This window comes from Xyrauchen texanus, chromosome 39 (genome assembly GCF_025860055.1).
Source record: "Xyrauchen texanus isolate HMW12.3.18 chromosome 39, RBS_HiC_50CHRs, whole genome shotgun sequence".
NCBI classification, from domain to species: Eukaryota; Metazoa; Chordata; class Actinopteri; order Cypriniformes; family Catostomidae; genus Xyrauchen; species Xyrauchen texanus.
In genome coordinates this window covers 37,442,611-37,470,406 of record NC_068314.1, presented here as the reverse complement: position 1 = coordinate 37,470,406, position 27,796 = coordinate 37,442,611, and the positions used below count along the sequence as shown (strand labels likewise).

Below are 27,796 nucleotides of genomic sequence, written 5' to 3'. Positions count from 1 at the left end.
ATGGCGCTGACATCTTGGGACTTGAGTCTGCGCAGTTTCGGGATCAGACCTGCGCAGTAGTGAGCAGGAAGTAATGCCACGAAATCAAGGCCCCGCCCTCACTCTCGCTGAATCAATCACAAGCACACGCCCCTTTTGACTTTTGACTTATGACGGTGTGAAATTATTAATTATAGAAATGTAGATATTAAATTTAAAGCTCCAATCACCTCAGTCCTCCGAAGATCCCGAAAAAAAGTCAGTTGGTGCTTCAGTGACTACTTCGCTCAGAGAACCTGTCAATCACAGCTGTCAATCATGATGTCACAGCAGCGTTTTTATAGCATCAAATAACTAAAAACAAACTTATTTTGAAAACAAACACTTGAAATGACATCAACGTGATAGAAACGACAGTAAATGACAGAAACTATCTTTGGAAAAAAGATATGTGAAGTGTAATTTAATTGTTTAGTTGGTCTCACGTCCCGTTGAATAACATGGGGAGGCGGGGCTTATGACCTATACTAGGACCAGTCACCGGGGGGGCGATCGAGACGTTTTGGCTTCACTTTTGAGGGCTTGATACATTGTAATGATGTCATCGTAAATCGAGACATTGATCATTAACTCCAGATCGTTCATGACAGTATACGACTCACAAACCACCAGCTGTTTGATTACATGCATTTTTGAGCCCTCAAAATGACACGAGAGATCAAAGGAAACATACTGAATCTGTAATTATTGAGCAGAAAAACTTGATTGTAATTAGATGTTGGATTCATTGAGGACAGTCTTAATGTAGGATCTCATACTTGACCAGACCGAGTTCATGATCTTAAAAAACCTTTTGATGGAAAGGCCTATATTTACAAGTTGTGTATTTATTTACATATTTATTATATTAAATGGATGATGAGACCACATGTTAGAGCAGATGTTGTCCAGCATACATGGGGACTCTGTTTAAAATCTGTTTAAATAGGTATCTCGGCGAGTATTGACGCTGATTATCACACCTGGAGTTGGGGGAGTGCTGAGTGACTCCAGTCAGGTCTCCTTAGCAACCAAATTTGTCCAGTTGCTAGGGAGGGTAGAGTCACATGGGGTAAGCTCCTCGTGGTGGTGATTAGTGGTTCTCGCTCTCAATGGGGCGTGTGGTGAGTTGTGTGTGGATCGTGGAGAGTAGCATGAGTCTCCACATGCTGTGAGTCTCCACGGTGTCATGCACAATGAGTCACGTGATCAGATGCACCAATTGACGGTCTCAGAAGCGGAGGCAACTGTGACATGTCCTCCATCACCCGGATTGAGGCGAGTAACCGTACGAGTGTGGCGAGAGTGGTCTGCCACTAATCTCAGGGTTGGTGGTTTGATTTCCGGCCCACATGACTCCACATGCCGAAGTGTCCTTGGGCGAGACACTGAACCCCAAGTTGCTCCCAATGGCAGACTAGCACCTTACATGCAGCTCTGCCATCATTGGTGTGTGTGTGTGTGTGTGTGTGTGTGTGTGTGTGTGTGTGTGTGTGTGTGTGTGTGTGTGTGTGTGAATGGGTAAATGAGACACAGTGTAAAGCGCTTTGAATACCGTTAAGGCTTAAAAAGGCTCTATATAAGTGCAGACCATTTACTCACACGCGCTCTCTCACTCATTCACACACACATACATTCATTCTGCATTAATTCATAGATATGTCTCATTCTCTTTACCACAGTATAACTCAGTGCTCCACAGCAAATTTAAACAAAATGAAAATAAAATAAATAATAATAATGTTTTTTTACTAAGTCTTTTTTGAAATAGAACAAGAAATAAAAATGAAAAGCAGAAGATATAATGTGGGATTTTTGCTTGACACAAGAAAAATAAACTTATTTTCCCTTTGAATTGAGTTTCTTTTCTTATCCTATTGGCAAATAGTTTTTTCTAGTTTTCTAATTTACTACTTTATTATTATTTAAACATTTTTTTTTTTTTTCAAAATATCTGGTCATTTTTCTCCTCAAGAAAATGTATCTTGTATCATAAATGTGTAGATCACCTCTGAGAGAATTGCGTTCATAATAATCAGAAGCATGTTGATATAAAGAATTTAAGTTATAATATGCATCAGGGATAAAGTCATGCACGGATGGAGAACTCCTCCCTCCTCCTCCGCTCTCTCTCTCTCTCTCTCTCTCAAATTCAAATTCAAATGAGCTTTATTGGCATGACTGTATACAGTGTACAATGTTGCCAAAGCAGTAATAAACACATTACAAACATAAAAACAACAACATGTATATACAATAAATGAATAATAATGATAATAATAAACAAATACAAATCAATACAAACGAAAAGGAAAAAACAGAGAGCAATGAGGAAGGGAGGAGCAAAAAAAAAAAAAAAAGAAGTAAATTAAAATAGGAGTTTGAATAGAGCTGTAATATGATGAGGGGTCAGTCTCTCGCCCTCATGTGATGAGAGCGCCTCTCTCGCTCTCTCTATCTCTCGCTCGCTCTCTCTCTCTCTCTCTCGCTGTCTCTCTCTATCTCTCGCTCTCTCTATCTCTCGCTCGCTCTCTCTCTCTCTCTCTCGCTCGCTCTCTCTATCTCTCGCTCGCTCTCTCTCTCTATCTCTCGCTCGCTCGCGCTCTCGCTCTCTCTCGCTCGCTCTGTCTCTCTCTCTCTATCTCTCTATCTCTCTATCTCTCTCTATCTCTCTCTATCTCTCTATCTCTCTCTCTATCTATCTCTCTCTATCTATCTCTAGCTCGCTCGCATCTCTGCTCTCTATCTCTGCTCGCTCGCTCTCTCTCTCTCTCTCTCGCTCTCTCTCTCTCTCTCTCTCTCTCTCTCTCTCTCTCTCTCTCTCTCTCTCAATTTCAATTTCAAATTTGCTTTATTAGCATGACTGTGTAACACAATGTTGCCAAAGCATCAACATATTATATATAAATAATAAAACAAACAGACAAACAAACAAAACATATATGTATAAATCATGTCACATGTAGCATTGTAAATAGATGGATAAATAAATATACACACACTGTATAAATAAATACATTGGGTCACTCTAGAGAATTAGCTGTCTCTGGCGTTGTGAATAGCTAGCACATCTCTCTCTCTCTCTCGATGTGCGCCTTTTCATTCCGTTCTGCGCTCTGAGTGCGCGCGCCGTCCTGCAGTGCCCCATGTCATCTCATAAAATCCTCTTTTTATTTCATCTCTGCTAACATCACTAGTTCCGTTCTGTGTGTTTCCTCGGTGTCAGTTTGCACGATTAACGTGCAGTTAGGACATCAGGATCAATGGCGCGCAATGGACACATAATAACCGCTGTACTGTGCGCACTTTGGGCAGCGAGCATCGCTCAAGATGCTTCACGACAGTCATTCAGAGGTAATTATACAAGTTTATCCTCCTCGTATTTAATTATAGGCCTATCTTGTTTTGCATGTTAGATGCTGTGTCGCGCGTAAAAGTCGGTTGTGATGAGGCGTTATTTACTGTATGCAATAGCAGTAGTAACTTATTGATATAGGTGCTCAAGACTACAGTGCAGACAGAATGATTCACATCATTTGATCTCATGTCAAATATAAGTTCATTTAAACACTGTGGGCTGAGATGCATTTAATGTTCAGTATCTGAGAGTGAGATTTGGCTGTAAATTCATGCATGTATGGAAGATACCTTGTGCCAGTCTGTGCCCGAAAGGCCTTGGTTTACGCCACTTGTTAAATTGACTGTGCGTAATGTGCTATATGACTGTGGTCAAAGCGATACAAGAGTTCAGTTGTTTATGTAAAGACAGAGTTATCTGATTGGTTGTCCATGTAAGATGGATGTTATGGTGAGGTTTGTTCAGATGGACTGATTTATGCCATTGGGGCAGTTTCTTGTAAAACACACACACTTTAAACACGTGTCTGCATGCTCATAAACATGCATTCATTATTCAGTCTGCACCTGTACTGGTACAATACTCAGCCCAGGTGATGCAAGTTTCTCAGGTCGTCAAGTGTCATGTTTATCATCCACCAACAGGGGGAGCTGGTGATTATATTTCCCAAATTAAGCATCATTTTGAACAGGAAGTAAAGGAGAATTATGGAAGCCCATTTCCTCCTCATAAATAAAACATTAATTGTGCTTTGGGAAGTCATAATTATCAGATACAAATCCATAAGTCATATTTAAGAGATAAATTATATAATTATGAGAAGTCGAAATGATGAGAATTGTCATATCATCTATAAGCATCTCATAATTGTATCTTTATCTCATAATTGTATTGGTTTTTATCTCTTAAATATGACTTAATTTAAAAATAATGACTTTTTATCTCAAAACTATGGATTTGTATCTGATCAATTATCTCATAATTATGACTTTAATCTCAATTTTGATTTATCATAATTTCTTTTTTTTTTATCTCAAAATAATTAATCTCACAATTATGACTTAACTATGTTCCCCCAAGTTTGGGGTAAATGGGCTTCCATATCGAGAATGGACAGTGGACACTGAATCTTAATGGAATATATAAGAATTGGGTTTACAGTGAGTCACTTACAATGGAAGTCAATGGGGCCAATCCGGAAAACAATCACTAAGTTATATCCAATTTTACTACATCGTTGCCTTGGCGATGGTACGCTGGAATGATCGTAAATATGACTATTTAAAATTTAAGCTCAAATAATGCAACATTTTATTAGAATTATTAATGTAAGTGCTTTTATAGAATTATAAGCGTCACATTTCTGCCTTTAAACCCTCCAAAAATGTCCCCCATTGACTTCCATTATAAGTGTCTCACTGGAACACACATTTGTGCTTTTTTTAAAGACAAGGAGGGATGAGTCGAAATACATTTTTTGCTAATCGACATTATGACACAAATGATGTCCATTGAGCTGAACTTGTATTGAACCCGGAATATGGAGTCACGTTTAATCAACAGCTCGACATTCCAAACTCCGGCTTCAGAGATTGAACATTTAGTTTAATCGGATCACTTTAGAAGCTACTGATTTGTGAACAGTTGTGAATGGTTGCTCATTAATGGATCATGATTGTATGATTGTCCTGCTGTCCTCCTGCAGTATGTCCGGTGGATTTGTTCTTCGTGTTGGACACCTCTGAAAGTGTGGCTCTCAGGGCCAATCCACCAGATTTCTTCATCAACCAAATCAAGACCTTCACGAAACGTTTCATCGATGAACTGAAAGACATGTATGTTATCAATCCAGAGCAACGCTAGCTTTCATTTCGGCATTCTGATCATGACCAGTAGTTTGACCCTTGGCTGGATGCTTTTAAAAGCATCGCATTGCACTTGATTATAATATTTGAATGCATTCATTTGTGGTGTTTTTACCAGGCGTCAACCGTGTGATCGTGATGTGACATGGAACTCTGGAGCCCTTCATTACAGTGACGACACTGAGCTTGTGATGGGACTGGTTGACCTGAACACAAAGCGTGCTGACCTGAAATCTGCCATAGACAGAATCAAATACATTGGCAAAGGAACGTACACTGACTGTGCCATCAAGGAGGGCATCTCTGAACTGCTCAGAGCGTATGTGAATTGTTTTAAGATGCATAGACACCAATACACCCTTATTAACAATACCATCAGAAAAGCATTTTAAGTGACTTTAAATCAGTTGAGGTCAATGCAAATGTGATTACAAATGGTTAAAGATCACAACATTCTGTCCTTTATTCAGAGTTATATGGTTAAAAACCCATGTGACTTTCTTCTTCTGTGGAGGGGTTTGGCAGAATGTTAGCCTCAGTCACCATTCGCTTTTAATGCATTTAAATAAATCGACTTACAGTGCATTACATGTAAACATTTTATCAGGAATCAAGCCCATGATTTCAGCATTGCTAGCACCATGCTCAGTCTATATGAAAGAAAAGCAAGTGGGGACTGAGGCTGTCATTCTACCAAAAATCTTTGTATTTGTTCCAAGGAAGAAAATCTACATTTCTGTACTTTTTTCTTTGAATCACTTTTAACTATTTTAAATGTAAGTACAAATAAACTTATGTCTCAATCAATATGAGCTCATGAAAACTGCAAGTAGAACTAGATAAAGGTTGTGGACAAAAATTTTGTTTGGCTTAAAAAAGCCTGGTCTGAAATTTTAAGATAGATAGACTACTCGGTTGCTAGGGTGACTGTGGCAGGGTGGAGGGCGGGCCGGGTCGTGATCACACACACATGACGGACATTAACGATCTCTCTCTCCCGCACGATCCTCTGCAGTCGACTCTTATCCCTCTCGGCTTGATAAGCCTAATACGGGACCGGGTGTGTATGATCACGAGATATGATAAGATGAATATGCAGATCTGAACTGTAGGTGGCGCTATATCAAATTTTAGCCATTTTAGTTGTGCTCCTCCATAGACATTCAGTCTAATTCTCAGTTCATGCACCGCAATTTTCCACTGAGTATCTCGGCCTCTGAGTGGACTAGAAGCTCAATATATGTGTCATTAGAAAGCGGAGATCCTCCCCTTTGCGATAACATCTTATAATTGATAGTCAATAACATATTATTACAATGATTTGTTTAGCATGCTTTTCCTGCGGGATGGCTTATTTTGTTCTGGATTTCTAAGATATAACATTGGATTATTTACACAAGCACAACCGTGGCCCGTGCATTTGAAGTCTAGGCCTTCAGAAAACACAGTTTCACAATGAATAAGACGCCGTATCATGCATTACATGGCAGTCAACTACTAATACAATTGAAATTTTAAAAACAAGTCCATGCACGAAAACCAGAACCAAGGAGGTCAGATACCAAGAGAAAGCGATAACAATTTTAGTTTCGTCAGGGTGTACACGGTTACTTTTCAAAACTTGATCCGACACTGAATGCTCCAGCAGCCTAATTTACACTTTAAACTCCTGATGTTGCTATAACAACTATTCAAGCACTTACCAATTTACTTGAAGTGAAAATAAGCCCTTCTTTCCCGTTTCTTTTTGGGTTTTTAAATCCATGAGGATCTCTTTCTCAATGACAATAACAGCAGTGATGACAGCGACTCCACAGCAAGATCTCGTGCCGTCACTTAAAGCGTGATCGCGTCACTCAAGGCCAGCTAGAAGGCCACACCCACAGGAACAAATCCATCAATCTGATTGGCTGATGAATCTGAATCTGTTGAGGGATTCTGAAGGCCTGACGGGGTGGAGCTCAGACTCGCGTGCTGCTTCAGGCATGTGACGTGAAACAGTCGTCACACTTCGAGGAATAAATTCTGATTGGATAAACTTAAAATGTTTTGCTATTCGTTTCTAGATGACGACTGTAAATACATTGAGAATGAAAGGATGAACAAATATAAATGTATTAGTCATGTTACGCCAGCAGAGAAGGCTTTACTGGCTCTGAGAAATCACCACTGCACAAGCAAGCTCACAGACAAGTAAACAATGGCTAATTTTTTAGGTTAAATAAATGTTGTATTCCTAAGAATGAGAGCTTTCATTTAATAAATGATTTAAAAGCTATTTAAAGACTTGTATATTCATATTACCATTTGTACCACATGGCCACTAGGTGGTGCTTAGTTGCGATGCAAATGTCCCAAGGCCTTATTTTGTCATTTTAATAAACAGATATGCAGAATTGATAGTTATCTCTGAAAAGTTCAGATTCTAAGGTTTCTAACGATACCACATATGCCCGACGTATATATATATATATATATATGACAACATGAGCATTTTAAGCATAAACGATTTTTTGTGGTATAGCGCCCCCTTTTGGAGATTGTAAAGGTTTTTAGGTTAACAAAGTGATTCAAATGAGTTCGTTTTACTCTCATAATTATGCATAAATGTTTATTTAGTGCAAAAAAAAAAAAAAAACGATGAAAATTAAAAGTTGGCCAGAATATGTGCAAAAGTAAATTAAAGTTAAAATCTGCTACAGCAAAAATGTACACATAATATATATATTTTAAATAGGCCCTATAAACAGCCTGCAAGTAACCATTGCATTTGACTTATTTGTGCAAAATAACTGGTTTTAATGCATCTGCCTGCAGGGGCTCCCACTATCATGAGAATAAGTACATTGTGGTGGTGACGGACGGGCACCCTCTGACCGGGTACAAGGAGCCATGTGGCGGAATCCAGGAGGCCGCAAATGAGGCTCGACAGCACGCCATTAAAGTGTTTGCTGTGGCCATCTCACCTGACCAGGAGGTACCATTGACTCAAGACAAGTTTACACCTACCTGATGTGCGTTTTCTGTTGCGAGATGAATATCGATTGCGTTGCTAATGTTGCAGTGTCTGACGTTGTCCAATTCAGAGATTCAGGTTGAGTTCCAACGAACATATTACATTGTTGTGGCAGAGGAGTGACGCATTGATTAGATCATACAAAAGTAGCAGAAGAACTCAAAATACTGTTTAATTCTCAGATCATTGAACAAGCCTACATTTGCATCAGTCTGTTCTGTTTGCACCGGACGCGCTCTTGTGCTATTGTTAACGGTCACTCGTTGTGCATATGCGTCAGACAGGGCTGGACTGGTAATCTGGCATATCGGGCATTTTCCAGGTGGGCCGACACACTTTGGGGCGGATCAGGGTAGGAGTGGCCATCGGGAGAACCGAGTGGGTTGGTGGGTCAGCCCCGAAATGGGCGGAATGGGCCATGTGGCAGGGCGGAGGGCGGGCCGGGTCGTGATCCTACACACCCGGTCCCATATTAGGCTAATCAAGCCTCCGTGAGGGATAAAGGTCGACTGCAGGGGATCGTGCGGGAGAGAGAGATCGTTTACGGACATGTCCGTCATGTGTGTGTTTGTGTCTTTTAAGTTTCTCATTAAAATATTATTTATATCGTCCATTCCATTGATCCCTTTACAGGCCGTGATGAGATAAAATGAGCCACCGCGTTATGCATAACGGACCATAAAACGGTGCCGCGATATGCAGAAAAGGACAGCAACTTTTAGGCCAGTTGCTATGTAAAGTGGTGGTGGCACTACGCCACCACCACTTTACCAGTTGTGGGCTTAAGCACACAACTGGTAATCAGAAGGTTGCTGGTTCGATCCCCACAGTCACCACCATTGTGTCCTTGAGTAAGACACTTAACTCCAGGTTGCTCCGGGGGGATTGTCCCTGTAATAAGGGCTCTGTAAGTCACTTTGGATAAAAGCATCTGCCAAATGCATAAATGTAAAATCCCGTGTCCCAGTCCAGCCCTGGCTTCAGACGTGCATTTCTCTGGTTTCAGAGCCATAAATGTAGCATTTTTAGGACATTGTATCAAGTTAAAAGTAGTCGAAACTTTGAAAATCACGTCACGAGATGCATTCTGTTGTGTTTCACCCACCTGTCAAGAACGCGCCCCATGTGAACTCCTCTTATTCTGCAGCTGCACTGCTTGTGAAGTTTTAGACGCGCTCACTGCCCCCTGCTGACGCGCCTCAAACACAAAGTTGCATGCACTAGGAAATAGGAAAAAGGTAGCAAAACAAACACTTTACTAATGGAATTTATGCACCGGTCAGGGGACACTTACTTTTTATATAATTAATCACAATAAATGAATATGCCAAATATAAACAGCCCTAGAAATGCCCATTTCTGCCCATAGGATTCCACATATACCCGCTCCTTAATGCCACGTTTTCCTATCTAGGTGGCGGTTGTTGGTCAGAAATATCTAGATCTCTGAGACTACATGAGAAATGATGTTTCAAGGTGTTTTGTGCTGGCGTGAGAGAGACGTTCTGTCAAGCAGATGCGATTTGTCACAAACTGTGTTCCCCTTTCCATCGTCTTCTTCCCAGGACACCAGACTGTCAATCATTGCCACAGACCAGAACTACAGACAGAACTTCACCGCCGCAGACAAATCCCGTTCCACACAAATCAGCACCATACGCACCATCATCAACATGATTGTGAGTGTCATCGGATATTTACGGTTTCTCCAGTGGATTTATGAGTCATGAAGAGTTGAGTTGCTTGAACAGAATGAATTGAAGGAATAAGAAACCTGTGATGTGCTTGAAATTGTATGTGCAAATGTTTGTTTGTTGGCTCAGTCCTTACAGATGTTACAGAACACACGAGTTCAGTGCATCAAAAATGACATTTATTCATTTTCTCTATTATTATTATTAATATTGTCCTCTCTTTTTGCTCTCCTTTCCAGACCAACGAAACGAAGGATGTGGTATGTTGCGGTCCTCATCTCATGCACACTACTTTAATATGCAATGCTTGTTTTTTTCAGTGGTGATTTTTGAATTGCATCTTTTCATTCTTTCCTCAGTGCTGCTCCTTTGACTGCAATGTAAGTGTTTATCCCTCTCGATGAACCTCACTGATCTGTATGGATTCCTGTATAACTGTTTCATGTTTCTGTTTCATGTCATATCTTCACAGGCCCCAGGAGGCCCTCAGGGACCCTCTGGAGAACCAGGATTCAGAGTGAGTGTTAATAGCACCATCCATCCTTTCAGTCGCATTAAACATTTTGAAGCAGTTATCCACTCTCAGCATGTACAAAGAGCCGTGGACTCACTATTTCTTTCCCTGCAGGGAGATACGGGAAGACCAGGAATGCCGGGAGAGAAAGGAAATGTCGGCGTTCAGGTTGGCATCTTCTATCTGTCAGAAGTGATAATGATGTTTAAAGGCTGTCAGTATGTTACCAATTAATTTTAGCCGTAGGGGTTTCTTTAAATCCTTTTAGCTCCAAAGTGGATCACAACATTACAAACTTTGATTTGAAACCAAAAAGTGTTTTATAATCAAACAAAAAGACAAAAGTACAAGACTGCGTAGCTAACGTCTTTAATGAGGGAATGAACTACAATCCCATGAAGCATTGCGAATGATGTCATCGTTACAAATGATAGAAATAAAGAAAACAAAATATAACATAATGGGGGAAAAATTCCATTTACCCTTTTTTATTTGTAACTAGTAGCACCTAATAAACAAAATTAAAATAAAAAATATATATTTTTTTTTCTTTTCTAGGGCAAATAATTTTCCTAAAAATCAATGTTTACATATGTGCACAGCAGGACTAAGTTGTGAAATTTTAGGTAATACTGAACTATAGAAAGCCTGATTTTTTATTTATTTTTTTTACATCAAATTGTTCATTATACATCCAGGATATTGCTCCCTATTTAGTGCATGACTTAACCTCCAGTGTGCTGTCTGTCTGCACTGGTCTCAGAACAGTTATAGAGAGCTATAGGATGCTCCCTTGCTCCCTATTTAGTGCATGACTTAACCTCCAGTGTGCTGTCTGTCTGCACTGGTCTCAGAACAGTTATAGAGAGATATAGGATGCTCCCTTGCTCCCTATTTAGTGCATGACTTAACCTCCAGTGTGCTGTCTGTCTGCACTGGTCTCAGAACAGTTATAGGAGAGTTATAGGATGCTCCCTTGCTCCCTATTTAGTGCATGACTTAACCTCCAGTGTGCTGTCTGTCTGCACTGGTCTCAGAACAGTTATAGAGAGATATAGGATGCTCCCTTGCTCCCTATTTAGTGCATGACTTAACCTCCAGTGTGCTGTCTGTCTGCACTGGTCTCAGAACAGTTATAGGAGAGCTATAGGATGCTCCCTTGCTCCCTATTTAGTGCATGACTTAACCTCCAGTGTGCTGTCTGTCTGCACTGGTCTCAGAACAGTTATAGGAGAGTTATAGGATGCTCCCTTGCTCCCTATTTAGTGCATGACTTAACCTCCAGTGTGCTGTCTGTCTGCACTGGTCTCAGAACAGTTATAGGAGAGCTATAGGATGCTCCCTTGCTCCCTATTTAGTGCATGACTTAACCTCCAGTGTGCTGTCTGTCTGCACTGGTCTCAGAACAGTTATAGGAGAGTTTTAGGATGCTCCCTTGCTCCCTATTTAATGCATGACTTAACCTCCAGTGTGCTGTCTGCCTGCACTGGTCTCAGAACAGTTATAGAAGAGCTATAGGATGGTCCCTTGCTCCCTATTTAGTGCATGACTTAACCTCCAGTGTGCTGTCTGTCTGCACTGGTCTCAGAACAGTTATAGGAGAGTTATAGGATGCTCCCTTGCTCCCTATTTAGTGCATGACTTAACCTCCAGTGTGCTGTCTGTCTGCACTGGTCTCAGAACAGTTAGAAATGCATCTTATTTTCATCATAACTCCATATTAAGGCTCTGAAAGACACATTTATCAGCTTTTGCATGAACACATTTATTCTCAATGTGATAATGTACATTATATATAGGAATGCATTTATTAATGTTAATGTATAGAACTGTACAGTGATAACAAAAGCAAATAGAACTAAATATATAGTAATTAATGACCCACAATGTTATTCAGAATAATTCCCATGTTTTTCTACTTTTGAGGGAACGTGGTCCTTACTTCCACGTATGTGGACATCATGTTCATCAGCGCGCTGACACGAGAAACATTCATGGATTTTTTAAAGCGGCGTATCAAATTAAACTGGAGACTCTCCTCTTTACAACCAAACAGAGGCACTTTTGCTCACTCTGCACCTGTAGGAGCACTTCACAGAAATGGTCGTCAAGCTGTCGTGTCACGTGACTCGGTGTGGCAGAAGATTAACCCTTAAATCACAGTTTAGAGTCTTGTGAACAGTATTCAGTCATTTAAATGAATTACAATTATGCGTTGTGTATAGCAAAGATAAAATACAACGTCCACAAATGTGGACGCAGGGTCGCACAAGGTATAAGTTGTCGTTAAAAAGTAATTCTCCTATGGAACAAATTGAATTGGGTTTTTACTTCCAAACGATACCTGAAGTCATGCAGCCACACACAACACTGTTCTGATTACTCTGATAATGAGTGTTGCCTTTAATTGCATCATGTAATCTTCTCCCTTCCTTTCTCCTTGCAAATGTGGATTCTATAAACATCTGATGGTAAAAAAGGCTTTAAAAGGCTCCTAACAAGCAGTGGGATGTCATCTAGCATCATGCACTTGTAAAGCTTTTGTTTTATTTATATAGTTATTATTGATTGTCATGACTCCAACTTAACAGTGTAGTAAGAATGCATTTAATAATGTCTAAATAAACAGCTGTCAGGGAAAATATAAACCTTATATCGTTATTAACATTATTTATTTAGAATGTGAATATTTTGGACAACAGGATGAAATAGTTGCGTCTAGGAAATGTTCCATGTGTCCTCGGGTCTCTTTGTTAATAATCAAATCAAAGCTGAAGAGCCGTTACTACTTCAGGATCTGTCACAATGATGCACTCGAAATATTTTACCCAGTTCATCTATTAAACGGTGAACAGGAACTGAGCCAGTTATCTCTTTATTTTACAGTGAATTCTGATTGTGTAGACATAATAATCATAGCAAACCTTTTCAACACGTGCAAATGATCTTCTCTGTTACTTTCACATTATATTTTCTGCATGTTTTATTCTTTAACCTTCATTATTTTATTAATGAACTCATTTATGCACACAGGCACACACAGACACACACAGACACACACAGACACACACAGACACACAGACACACACAGACACACACAGACACACACAGGCACACAGACACACACAGACACACACAGACACACACAGACACACACAGGCACACAGACACACACAGACACACACAGACACACACACACAGACACACACAGGCACACACAGACACACACAGACACACACAGACACACACAGGCACACAGACACACACAGACACACACAGACACACACAGGCACACAGACACACACAGACACACACAGGCACACACAGACACACACAGACACACACAGACACACACAGACACACACAGACACACACAGGCACACAGACACACACAGACACACACAGGCACACACAGGCACACAGACACACACAGACGCACACAGGCACACAGACACACACAGGCACACAGGCACACAGGCGCACACAGGCACACACAGACACACACAGGCACACACAGACACACACAGACACACACAGACACACACAGGCACACAGACACACACAGGCACACACAGACACACACAGACACACACAGACACACACAGGCACACACAGGCACACACAGACACACACAGACACACACAGACACACACAGGCACACAGACACACACAGACACACACAGGCACACACAGGCACACAGACACACACAGACACACACAGACACACACAGGCACACAGACACACACAGGCACACAGACACACACAGACACACACAGACACACACAGGCACACAGACACACACAGACGCACACAGGCACACAGACACACACAGGCACACAGGCACACAGGCACACACAGACACACAGACACACACAGGCACACACAGACACACACAGACACACACAGACACACACAGGCACACAGACACACACAGGCACACACAGACACACAGGCACACACAGGCACACACAGACACACACAGGCACACACAGACACACACAGGCACACACAGACACACACAGACACACACAGACACACACAGACACACACAGGCACACAGACACACACAGACACACACAGGCACACAGACACACACAGGCACACAGACACACACAGACACACACAGACACACACAGACACACACAGACACACACAGGCACACAGACACACACAGACACACACAGGCACACAGGCACACAGGCACACACAGACACACACAGACACACACAGGCACACACAGACACACACAGACACACACAGACACACACAGGCACACAGACACACACAGGCACACACAGACACACAGGCACACACAGACACACACAGGCACACACAGACACACACAGGCACACACAGACACACACAGGCACACAGACACACACAGGCACACACAGACACACACAGGCACACACAGACGCACGCACACAGACACACACAGACACACACAGACACTCACAGACAGACACACACACACAGACAGACACACACACACACACACACACACACACACACACAAACACACACACACACAGGCACACAGACACACACACACACACACACACACACACACACACGCAGACACGCACGCACACACACAGGTGCACACACACACACACAAACACACAGGCGCACACACAGGCACACAGACACAGACAGACACGCACACACACACACAGGCACAGGCACACACAGGCACACACACACAGGCACAGGCACACACAGGCACACACACACAGGCATGCACACACACACACACACAGGCACGCACACACAGACACACACAGACACGCACGCACGCACGCACGCACACACACACACACACAGGCACACACAGACACGCACGCACGCACACACACAGGCACACACGCACAGGCACGCACACACACAGGCACACACAGACACAAACACACACAGACACGCACACATGCAACCACACACACACGCACGCACAGACGCACGCAAAGACACAAACACAAACAGACACAGACACGCACGCACGCACACACACAGGCACACACGCACAGGCACGCACACACACAGGCACACACAGACACAAACACACACAGACACGCACACATGCAACCACACACACACGCACGCACAGACGCACGCAAAGACACAAACACAAACAGACACAGACACGCACGCATGCACACAGATATAATAAATATCATTGTTGCGACTCTCCATAGACTTTCATGCACTTTATGGATTTTAGCAGATCTTACAATAATTTCTGTCCCGTAAACCCTCACAGAAACCTTTTTGCATTTTTACATAAACACAAAAAAATTTACATTTATTGTGTTTAATTTCCCACAATGCAGCTGATCTCAGGTTGTACTATCTTTGGGGGACGTCGGGTCTGTTTTAATAATAACAGCACACAAAAAGAGGTCAATGGAGCATCCAAATAGTTGGCATCTCTGCATCACGTCTCAAAAGCCTCTTTTTGTTTTTCCCTATTAGGGAAGTGCTGGTGATCCCGGTCCAGTCGGTTACCAAGGAATGAAGGTTTGTCTCTCTCTCTCTCTCTCTCTCATAAATATTTACATTCTGATTATATTTGTGTGTTTTTGCTGAAACATTAATCTGTAACGGTTTCCTTTTCTTCCAGGGAGACCAAGGAATAAGAGGCCATAAGGTGAAATAAAACTCCGAGCTTCCTGTTTTGATTCATTGGGAATGTTTTCCGAACACATTCCACGAGCGGCTTATTGAATGTGTCACTGATACACTCTTGTGTTGCGTCTGCAGGGAGATCGAGGTCACCGAGGCTTCAAGGTGAGATGAAGCTGTTGAATGAGAGTCTCTCCCGTTCTTGTCGTTTGTCAAACTGAAATGAGTGTCAATCGTTCTTTCAGGGAGAGAAAGGAGAGCGGGGGCTTGATGGCACCGATGGACGTAAGGTGAGTGCTCTTTTCCGGCTCTTTGCAATAGAAATAAATGACCCAAAAATGTAAATTCATTGGAAATCATTTACTCACCCTCATGAGGTTTGAAACCCTTGGAACACTAAAGGAGATATCAGGCGGCATGTGAGTCATATGGACGACTTTAGTGGTAATTTTGTTTTGGAGCTTGACGTCCGTGAGGGATTTAAAAAGCGCTGCACGATATTTCCAATTCACACATCGCAAGTGCAAAACAGAACTTCAATACTTTAAAAGTAACATTCATGGTGACGCAGTTAGCAAAGATTAGACTGGGTGTGTGATTGTCATTTGGTGTGTGTGTGTGTGTGTGTGTGTGTGTGTAGTGTGTATGTGTAGTGTCTTTGTGTGAGTGAGTGTGTGCGTATGTAGTGTCAGTGTGCTGTGTGTGTAGTGTGAGTGTGTGTGTAGTGTCTTTGTGTGAGTGAGTGTGTGTGTGTAGTGTGCGTGTGTAGTGTCAGTGTGTGAGTGAGTGTGTGTGTGTGTGTGTGGTGTCTTTGTGTGAGTGAGTGTGTGCGTGTGTAGTGTCAGTGTGCTGTGTGTGTAGTGTGAGTGTGTGTGTAGTGTCTTTGTGTGAGTGAGTGTGTGTGTGTGCGTGTGTAGTGTCAGTGTGTGAGTGAGTGTGTGTGTGTGTGTGTGTGTGTGTGTGGTGTCTTTGTGTGAGTGAGTGTGTGCGTGTGTAGTGTCAGTGTGTGTAGTGTCAGTGTGCTGTGTGTGTAGTGTGAGTGTGTGTGTAGTGTCTTTGTGTGAGTGAGTGTGTGTGTGTGTGTAGTGTGTGTGTGTGGTGTCTTTGTGTGAGTGAGTGCGTGCGTGTGTAGTGTCAGTGTGTGTAGTGTCAGTGTGCTGTGTGTGTAGTGTGAGTGTGTGTGTAGTGTCTTTGTGTGAGTGAGTGTGTGTGTGTGTAGTGTGTGTGTGTGGTGTCTTTGTGTGAGTGAGTGCGTGCGTGTGTAGTGTCAGTGTGCTGTGTGTGTAGTGTGAGTGTGCGTGTAGTGTCTTTGTGTGAGTGAGTGTGTATGTGTGTGTAGTGTCTTTGTGTGAGTGAGTGTGTGTGTGTAGTGTGCGTGTGTAGTGTCAGTGTGTGAGAGTGTGTGTGTGTGTGGTGTCTTTGTGTGAGTGAGTGTGTGCGTGTGTAGTGTCAGTGTGTGTAGTGTCAGTGTGCTGTGTGTGTAGTGTGAGTGTGTGCGTGTTGTGTGCATGGAGTGTGCGTGTGTGTGTTTTGTGTGTTGTGTGCACGTACGTGTGTAGTGTGTGTGTGTGTGAGTGTAGTGTGTGTGTGTGTGTGGGAGTGCATACATTTCAAATAAGAGTCTTCAGTGTTTTTGGGCTTGTTTATAGATGATGATAAAGATCATTATATTATCGTTAAATTAGGTGAACTATTGTAACGATGGGTAAAACCAAGAATGTAAATTGAACACTTGATTTTGAAATGTAACGATGTTTCTCTTCCTGTGCTGCTTTCTCTGGCATCCTGTGTGAGATTTCAGAACACACCGACTTTCTATTCTGTCCTTTTCCATTTCTGCTTCGTGTCGTCTCTTAAAGGGACAGTTCACCCATTACATTTATTTACTCACTCTCATGTCATGCGTCTGGGACGGCATGAGGGTGAGCAAATGACGAGAGATTTGTCATTTGTGGGTATACTGTCCCTTTAAATGCATCTTCCCTTTTGTATAATAGCAAGTCTTGTGTCTCTGACCTTTGACTTAACTTTGTCCTTGACCTGGGGGTTGTTTTACCCTAAGTAAATATCCAGCACGGAGCTCTTGTCATCTTTGACATCTGCACTGTATGATTTGCCACATAGATCATGTTCTGTTGTTTTCTTCTTTCTCTACATCACATCTGTCTTGTTTTTAAATGTCTCTGTGTTTCCTCACTGTCTGTTAGCGTGATGTCATCCTGAAGTTAATTAGACACAGTTTTGGTGTTGACCCCACACCCCTCCACACAGTGTTTGACTCCCTCCATGAAGAAGTCTGTTGATGTTTCTTGTGTTTGTATTTCGTAGGGTGAGCCCGGGTTTGCTGGTCTTCCAGGCTGCAAAGGGTCACTTGGGCCAGATGTAAGTAGAACCGGCACCTTGAGTTTATGAACAACCACGAGTGTGTGATGTCATACTACTGTGATCCAGAAGCATTTGAGATTGGTTATAGGTCTATATCAGAAGATAATTATCCCTTTGCTAAGCTCCGCCCCCGTTGGTCACTGTCGGTCTCTCAGACGAGCTGCTCAGCGTCCCACATGAGTGAATGGGAGATTTCTGTGACTGGGGCTAATTTCAGTAACATGTGCTTGTGTAGGTGTCCTCGCTGAAGTTATATGTGAATGCTGCACATCCATATTTTGGGATAATTTCTGTAAAATTCCATTTAAAACACACACGACTTACAATGGGTGCATGTCATCTCAAGAATCAGTATGTCGTGAACGCAAATTCGTATTTTGATCCACTAACTTTGGGACACTTATGACTTGGTCACCTGCGACACAATAACACGGTTGCGTGTTTAAATGCTGCTGTTATTAATCAGTAACACCCTTACAAACAATCTAGAGTTCTGACAAACATGCTGCACATTTCCCACTCATTATATTCACATGCAAAATGTGCTTGTGATTCGCCACACGTTTGCCAGACGTTTGTAGCTCTTCACCATTAGTGATGAACCTGCAGCAAACCTTTGATGACAATAAACCTTTGATGACAATAAAGAGTTTGCTGCAAAGCTCATTTGCATGTGAAAATAATGAGTGGAGAATTTGCTACAAGTTTGGGGCACGTTTGCTACAAGTTTGGGGCAAGTTTGCTACATGTTTGGGGCGAGTTTGCTACAAGTTTGGGGCGAGTTTGCTACATGTTTGGGGCGAGTTTGCTACAAGTTTGGGGCACGTTTGCTACAAGTTTGGGGCAAGTTTGCTACAAGTTTGGGGCAAGTTTGCTACAAGTTTGGGGCGAGTTTGCTACATGTTTGGGGCGAGTTTGCTACAAGTTTGGGGCGAGTTTGCTACAAGTTTGGGGCAAGTTTGCTACAAGTTTGGGGCAAGTTTGCTACATGTTTGGGGCGAGTTTGCTACAAGTTTGGGGCGAGTTTGCTACAAGTTTGGGGCAAGTTTGCTACAAGTTTGGGGCAAGTTTACTACATGTTTGGGGCACGATTGCTACAAGTTTGCTACAAGTTTGGGGCGAGTTTGCTACATGTTTGGGGCATGGTTGCTACAAGTTTGGGGCAAGTTTGCTACAAGTTTGGGGCACGGTTGCTACAAGTTTGGGGCAAGTTTGCTACAAGTTTGGGGCACGGTTGCTACAAGTTTGCTACAAGTTTGGGGCGAGTTTGCTACATGTTTGGGGCATGGTTGCTACAAGTTTGGGGCAAGTTTGCTACAAGTTTGGGGCACGGTTGCTACAAGTTTGCTACAAGTTTGGGGCGAGTTTGCTACAAGTTTGGGGCGAGTTTGCTACATGTTTGGGGCACGGTTGCTACAAGTTTGGGGCGAGTTTGCTACAAGTTTGGGGCGTGTTTGCTACAAGTTTGGGGCGAGTTTGCCACAAGTTTGGGGCGAGTTTGCCACAAGTCTGTTGCAAAGTTTGCAATAAGTTGTGCAGCAAGTTTGCCAGAACTCTCTATTTTTGTAAGAGGATTGCTCAATAAAAGACACTGTCATGCATTTTCTTGGTTGGTATTAAAATGTGTTATAATGAAAGATAAATGACACAAATGAAGAAATAAAATTGCAAGAGAGTGCATTTTTAATCTTCTTAAAACTTACATTTTGAATGGACAGTTTTCCTTTCATGCACATTATGGAGGATCTCTTTTAAAGAGAAAAAAGCCTTTGATTTCATAATTTTACACTTGCTCGTCTTCTAATGATCTGAAAGATTTCAGAGGACCTGACGGTGGGTCCAGTAGCTCAACACAGTAAACAACGACGCTCCCTGGTTACAGCGCACACTGGTAATATTTGCTATTCAAACGTTTTAGTGCACTGGAACAATTTTGCGATTGGGACCGGCCATACAAATGCCGGACTAGGAAGCTTATTGAGATGCACACTATTAAGCGGAGTTGCTAAGGTAGGATTGGTGAGTAACATTTTTAAGGTGGGGCTTAGTCAAGGGTCAATTAGCTGAGGGGATGTTCGTCTCGTTCCATACACAACCAACTGAAGAGGACTGCGACTGATCCGTCCCCCTTGAGCGATGCTGATAGGCTGTTCGGTTTGTCTGTCAGTTTTATGAGCGACTGTTTCCACTCAGTTTTGCCTGCATCTGGACTCCAGGATGTTTGTCTCTTGAACAGCCAAATATTTAACAAATGTGGCATCCGGCCTGCTCTCTCTGCAGACTGTTTGCTCCTCGTTTACATTCTGTAATAAAGAAAAGTGTGAGATATGCTTCAGTGCTCTTCTTTAATCATAAATAAGCCGGTTTTATCTCATTGGGTCTTATAGGGCTTGCAGGGAGAACCAGGTCCTAAAGGAGACCACGGACAATATGGACGCAAAGGAGAGAGAGTAAGAGACGATCATCAGACACCATCAATCAATCACAAACTCATTACCCAATCAATTTCTGTACTGTATGTCTGTATGAACTCATTTCTGTTGGGTTTGTATGTTGCCTCAGGGAGATCCTGGCAGAGATGGTGACCCGGGAAGACCTGGTAACTATGGACCCTCAGGGGACAAGGTACGGAGACACAGTTTAATTGAATTGCTCTTTAATCTTACAACGGAGCGTGAAGCGATCATCTGTGTTCTGCAACTGCTTTCGGGTCCTTGAATAACATATAACATGTGAGTAAGTGCAGCCGGTGGACTTTGTGGTGCCATCCTAGGATAAGATGGTGCCCCCCTAGGGAGTTGGTGCCCTACGCAGATGGCATAGTCTGCTTATTGGGACAAGTATGGGGCAAGTTTGCGGCAAGGTTGCCACAAGTTTGGGGCAAGTTATTGGGAGTGGCGGTACTGGTTGGTGGTTCGATTCCGGGCCCACATGACTTGACATTCCGAAGTGTCCTTGGGCAAGTCAGTGAACCCCAAGTTGCTCCCAATGGCGCCTGGCACTTTTTGCACATTTTTCACAACTTTTGCTCTGTTGGGGCTTCTGTATGAATAAATCCATCACTATTTTAAGTAGCTATATATAACAGAGATCGTCACATAATGATGTATAGTTTCCAGAGTACATTGGGCTTTCTAAACTTCCAGTGTGTTTGTTGTTTCAGGGAGAACAGGGTCCTCGTGGTGCCAATGGTGATAAAGGCGAGAGAGGAGATGACGTAAGTGTTTTCTTAGTTTCTCACAGAGACTCGTGCACTGCAATGATGGGCAGACTTTTGTGTTCTCTAACAGTTGTGCCCATTTCCTCCTCTCTTTGTCAGGGGATACCAGGGGCAAATGGGCCACCAGGAGACAGAGTAAGCGAGTATTTACTCTGTTATTTCAATCAGTGCATTTTCTTCGCTGTATTTTATGCTCTGCGTCTTTTTGTGTTTCTTACACGGGATGCTCCGATAATGAAGATATTCACTTGTTTTTCTGTTGTAGGGCACACCTGGTGAGAAGGGTGAACAAGGTTCCCGTGGCAACAGAGGGCCCAAAGGTGAACCTGTGAGTAGCAACTGTCCCACAATGCATCAGCACATGACATTCTGCTCATATCGAACATCATGACGTCATTATTGGTGGCACATTTAAGCGTATTCAAGTTTATTAATGAGCTTGTAAATCATATATGCTTTTACACATTAAACACATCTGACATATTATATGCATAGATGTAAGTGTCGTTTCAAACAGAGTAGTTATGTATGATGAATGAATCTGTTCTATAAATGGCTTTTGACTCAAAAAGTAAAACATTAGTTTGAAAATGAATTGAAGTTAATGTGGCTCTTTAACTCCGGCAGGGGGAGCCGGGCCCAGGGAGAGCAGGGACGTGAGGGATCATCAGGGCCGAATGGAGACCCGGTGAGTTTCTACTGACTTTACAGCCCCACGGAAGAACAACTTTTACTCATGAGTCTGAATCGATCCAATGACTCGCTCACTGAATCATTCAGAGCAGTTCAAGCCAAACAGTAATTGAGTTATTTGTGCAGGAGTACAAATGAAAACATGCGATATCAAAACGGGACTTTTTTTATGAAAGCATGCGATATCAAAATGGGACTTTTATTATGAAAACATGCTATATCAAAACGGGACTTTTTTTATGAAAACATGCTATATCAAAACGGGACTTTTATTATGAAAACATGTGATATCAAACTGGGACTTTTATTATGAAAACATGCGATATCAAAACGGGACTTTTATTATGAAAACATGTGATATCAAACTGGGACTTTTATTATGAACACATGCGATATCAAAACGGGACTTTTTTTATGAAAACATGCTATATCAAAACGGGACTTTTTTTATGAAAGCATGCGATATCAAAATGGGACTTTTTTTATGAAAGCATGCGATATCAAAATGGGACTTTTATTATGAAAACATGCTATATCAAAACGGGACTTTTTTTATGAAAACATGCTATATCAAAACGGGACTTTTTTTATGAAAACATGCGATATCAAAACGGGACTTTTATTATGAAAACATGTGATATCAAACTGGGACTTTTATTATGAACACATGCGATATCAAAACGGGACTTTTTTTATGAAAACATGCTATATCAAAACGGGACTTTTTTTATGAAAACATGCTATATCAAAACGGGACTTTTTTTATGAAAACATGCTATATCAAAACGGGACTTTTATTATGAAAACATGTGATATCAAACTGGGACTTTTATTATGAAAACAAGCATTATCAAAATGGGACTTTTATTATGAAAACATGCGATATCAAAATGGGACTTTTATTATGAAAACATGCGATATCAAAACGGGACTTTTATTATGAAATCACGATCGCCAGATGAATCCAGTGTAACACACTTGGGTCAATCGTCCATGACAAGCGTTCATTAAAAACATCCAATCGCACTTTTTGTCCATAAAAGTGATAAATGTGAGAAATATTGATATATTCTCCATTGTTTACATGAGATCTCGCCTTCGTCATCGTTCTTCATGAAACTGCAATCTGAGCAGCATTCATGTTGTAAAACTGTTTATGATCTGATATATTAGAGTCTCATAAACAAAACCAGCCCGTCTCCAAAGTCTATTTTTAAAAATGTGGCGTAGTTTTATTCATAATAGTCGAGCAGTGCCGTCAGATTTAGTGTCGTCTTGAGAGGCGGAGCTTAATTTGACTCTGAACACTTCCAGAGATTTTACAGAGATTAAAGCTGCAGGAACTCATTTATTATTAAATCATCTTCAGATTAGAAACGAAACTTCTTTAGACTCGTGACTTTGAGCACATTGTATTTCTGGGGTGTCTTGACACTTTTATTATTGTTTTATTAGATTATTAAAACATGTTCAAAATATTTCCATTACTATAAACTTCAGCTTCTCTAACTTTAATAAAATACAACAGATATTAATTATGAAACTTGTGAAATAAAGTCAAAAGTGTCTCTTTCAAAAGATACGACAACTGTGTCCAAACTCCAAACGGTCCCATAAATACAACCATTTAACCTCAGGTGTGTCATTTTCATGCTTTGTGCCATAAACTGTAATAAAAGATGGCCGACGCCCCTTCGCTCTTTTCCATTGGTGAGAACTGAAGCCGCCAGTGTCCCGATATGGCGCTGACATCTTGGGACTTGAGTCTGCGCAGTTGCGATTTCGGGACCAGACCTGCGCAGTAGTGAGCAGGAAGTAAAGCCGCAAAATCAAGGCCCCGCCCTCACTCTCGCTGAATCAATCGCAAGCACACGCCCCTTTTGACTTATGACGGTGTGAAATAATGAATTATAGAAATTTAGATATTAAATTTAAAGCTCCAATCTCCTCAGTCCTCCGAAGATCCCGAAAAAAGTCAGTTGGTGCTTCAGTTACTACTTCCGCTCAGAGAACCTGTCAATCACAGCTGTCAATCATGATGTCACAGCAGCGTTTTTATAGCATCAAATAACTAAAAACAAACTTATTTTGAAAACAAACACTTGAAATGACATCAACGTGATAGAAACGACAGTAAATGACAGAAACTATCTTTGGAAAAAAGATATGTGAAGTGTAATTTAATTGTTTAGTTGGTCTCACGTCCCGTTGAATAACATGGGGAGGCGGGGCTTATGACCTATACTAGGACCAGTCACCGGGGGGCGATCGAGACGTTTTGGCTTCACTTTTGAGGGCTTGTGCGGCACACTTGGTTTGTGCTCAAAAAGGGGGCGTGTATCAACAGGTTAATAAAGCACAAATGTGTGTTCCAGTGAGACACTTATAATGGAAGTCAATGGGGTCAATTTTTGGAAGGTTTAAAGGCAGAAATGTGAAGTTTATAATTTTATAAAAGCACTTACATCAATTCTTTTTTTTAAAAACTTGTGTGTTATATGAGCTGTAACATTGTTATGGTTGTTTTAGAGTTACGGTGTTCTGTCGTCATGGCAACATAGTTGTATAATTGTTTTAGAAAGAAACTTAAAAGAAAATTTGAAAATAGTAATGCGATTACGTTTTAACGAAGTAATCTGATTAGATTTTTAGAGTAGTAGTTAGTAATCTGTATTGGATAATTTTTTTGGTAATTTACACAACACTGATTGTTTGACTGGTAAAGTTGTTTAAATTGTCATTTTTACAGTTACTTTAGGGTTTGTTGACATTACATCTTCATGGCAAGGATGTTGTATAATTGTCTATATATTCATAATTCTTAATGACAGTAAAATCATGTTAACACACATATTGTTTATGTCTTGTGTCTATACTTTTGAAACAGTATTTTAACGTTTACAGATTAAACCCCATTGACTTGCATTGTAAGTGTCTCACTGGAACACACATTTGTGCTTTTATTAACAAAAAGGAGGAACGAGTCAAAATGAGTGTTTGTGGTAATCAACATTATGACAATAATGTTGTTGATTGAGCTTAACTTGCATTGAACCTGGAATATTCCTTTAAGTGGAATCTTTAAATCTATTACTAATCGTTATACATTCATGCTTCCTTGCCTGTTCGGCCAGAATTATATGGTGCAGAATTGTCGTTTTAGTCTTGAGTTTGAAGGATGAGTGCGTACAGACTGACCTCGGATCACGGGCACTCTGTGAGACCCTTAAATAGTTTAGAAGGTAACATGAGGAATAAAGTAGTGTGCATCACCATTTGTAGTGATTTGGGCTTTGGGAGGAGAATATAATGAGTGAGATGTATATGTTCCTTAGGTCAGATGGACCCCAGATGGACACCAAGCCTGGCTGAGCAAGTTGCAACAGATGTGTTTTAATACCTAAAAGCATACAAACGTTCCTCCCTGACAGAAATAGCTTACGCTCTGTGTAGTAAAGGATGACATCATGTTAGCTGTAGGGTTGAATGGGTGCCTGAAACTCATTAGGCTGTAATTTAAGAACATGTTTTTTTCTCTCAGGAAACAGATTTCATTTTTATCCCCCCCCCAAGAAAACATTGTTTTTCATGTCCACTTTTCAACATGGCTTAGAAAGAGCTGGGTAATAATATATGTTTTATGATGCATCACAATCTTCATTTGAACGATCCAAATATCGATTTTTAAATCTCAAGTTAATAACGGGTAAACAGAGTCTTTCTAGTGAGTCGTCCACTGTCGATCATCTTTGGGACGCTCTCGGGAGGATATTTCCAGTCATGCCAGTGCAGCTTCTATCTACTTGAATGGGGGAACACCGAAATCTCAAAAGCAGTCGGTCATGATTACAATTAAAGAACATTAAATCATTTCAAATCAGCAATAAAATCACTTGTATCATAAATTGTGCTTCTTTACCTCACATTAAATTTTACATTACATTTATGCATTTGACAGATGCTTTTATCCAAAGTGACTTACAGTGCACTTATTACAGGGACAATCCCCCCGGAGCAACCTGGAGTTAAGTGTCTTACTCAAGGACACAATGGTGGTGACTGTGGGGATCAAACCAGCAACCTTCTGATTACCAATATATTATACAGAGCACTTATTACAGGGACAATCCCCCCGGAGCAACCTGGAGTTAAGTGTCTTACTCAAGGACACAATGGTGGTGACTGTGGGGATCAAACCAGCAACCTTCTGATTACCAATGTATTATACAGAGCACTTATTACAGGGACAATCCCCCCGGAGCAACCTGGAGTTAAGTGTCTTACTCAAGGACACAATGGTGGTGACTGTGGGGATCAAACCAGCAACCTTCTGATTACCAATGTATTATACAGTGCACTTATTACAGGGACAATCCCCCCGGAGCAACCTGGAGTTAAGTGTCTTACTCAAGGACACAATGGTGGTGACTGTGGGGATCAAACCAGTGACCTTCTGATTACCAATGTATTATACAGTGCACTTATTACAGGGACAATCCCCCCGGAGCAACCTGGAGTTAAGTGTCTTACTCAAGGACACAATGGTGGTGACTGTGGGGGATCAAACCAGTGACCTTCTGAGTACCAATGTATTATACAGTGCACTTATTACAGGGACAATCCCCCCGGAGCAACCTGGAGTTAAGTGTCTTGCTCAAGGACACAATGGTGGTGACTGTGGGGATCGAACCAGCAACCTTCTGAGTACCAATGTATTATACAGAGCACTTATTACAGGGATAATCCCCCCGGAGCAACCTGGAGTTATGTGTCTTGCTCAAGGACACAATGGTGGTGACTGTGGGGATCAAACCAGCAACCTTCTGATTACCAGTTATGTGCTTTAGCCTCTATGCCACCACCACTTCCAAACGCTTCTGATAACATGAGATCAGTCTTTCACAACGCTGTGGGGGAATTCTGTCCCACTCTTCTTTGCAGAACTGCTTTAGACACATTGGAGGGTTTTCGAGCATGAACTGCCCATTTAATGTCCCGCCACAGCATCTCAATCGGGTTCAAGGACTAAAGTTCAACTCCAGAACTTTAATTTAGCTTCTTTTGAGTCATTCAGAGGTGGACTTACTCCCATGCTTTGGATCATTGTGTTGCTGCATAATCCAGTGGCTGTGGGGATCAAACCAGCAACCTTCTGATTATCAGTTGTGTGCTTTAGCCAAGTGTGCCGCACAAGCCCTCAAAAGTGAAGCCAAAACGTCTCGATCGCTCCCCGGTGGCTGGTCCTAGTATAGGTGGATTTAATGAAAAGCCTCTGCTCTGATCCAACAACAAACCCAAGCGTCTTCAGTTTGCCAGACACTACTGGAACTTCAAATGTGACTGGGTTCAAAGGTCAGATGAAACAAAAAAAAGAGCTTTTTGGCAGCAAACACCAGAGATGGTGCACAAAGAT

The 27,796-nt window shown here is 41.8% G+C and overlaps 1 protein-coding gene and 1 long non-coding RNA gene across 2 annotated transcripts in view; one reads left to right on the top strand and one right to left on the bottom strand.

Moving 5' to 3' along the window:
• Nucleotides 1-3,099: 3,099 nt before the first annotated feature.
• LOC127632341 (collagen alpha-1(VI) chain-like) overlaps nt 3,100-27,796 on the top strand; it is a 57,952-nt gene continuing 33,255 nt past the window's right edge. Inside the window, 21 exon segments of the mRNA XM_052110888.1 lie at nt 3,100-3,372; nt 5,082-5,211; nt 5,360-5,560; nt 8,059-8,218; nt 9,823-9,936; nt 10,191-10,211; nt 10,311-10,331; nt 10,424-10,468; nt 10,580-10,633; nt 15,936-15,980; nt 16,084-16,110; nt 16,224-16,250; nt 16,331-16,375; nt 18,414-18,467; nt 20,858-20,920; nt 21,033-21,095; nt 21,634-21,687; nt 21,790-21,825; nt 21,956-22,018; nt 22,318-22,331; nt 22,333-22,378. Coding sequence (XP_051966848.1) covers nt 3,282-3,372; nt 5,082-5,211; nt 5,360-5,560; nt 8,059-8,218; nt 9,823-9,936; nt 10,191-10,211; nt 10,311-10,331; nt 10,424-10,468; nt 10,580-10,633; nt 15,936-15,980; nt 16,084-16,110; nt 16,224-16,250; nt 16,331-16,375; nt 18,414-18,467; nt 20,858-20,920; nt 21,033-21,095; nt 21,634-21,687; nt 21,790-21,825; nt 21,956-22,018; nt 22,318-22,331; nt 22,333-22,378 — 1,374 coding nt within the window. The 5' untranslated portion in view covers nt 3,100-3,281.
• On the bottom strand, nt 11,019-12,131 carry LOC127632342 (uncharacterized). Its single transcript, XR_007969082.1, has 3 exons — nt 12,021-12,131; nt 11,470-11,836; nt 11,019-11,377 (listed from the first exon to the last, which is right to left on the bottom strand). It is a non-coding gene; the product is annotated as an uncharacterized LOC127632342 (long non-coding RNA).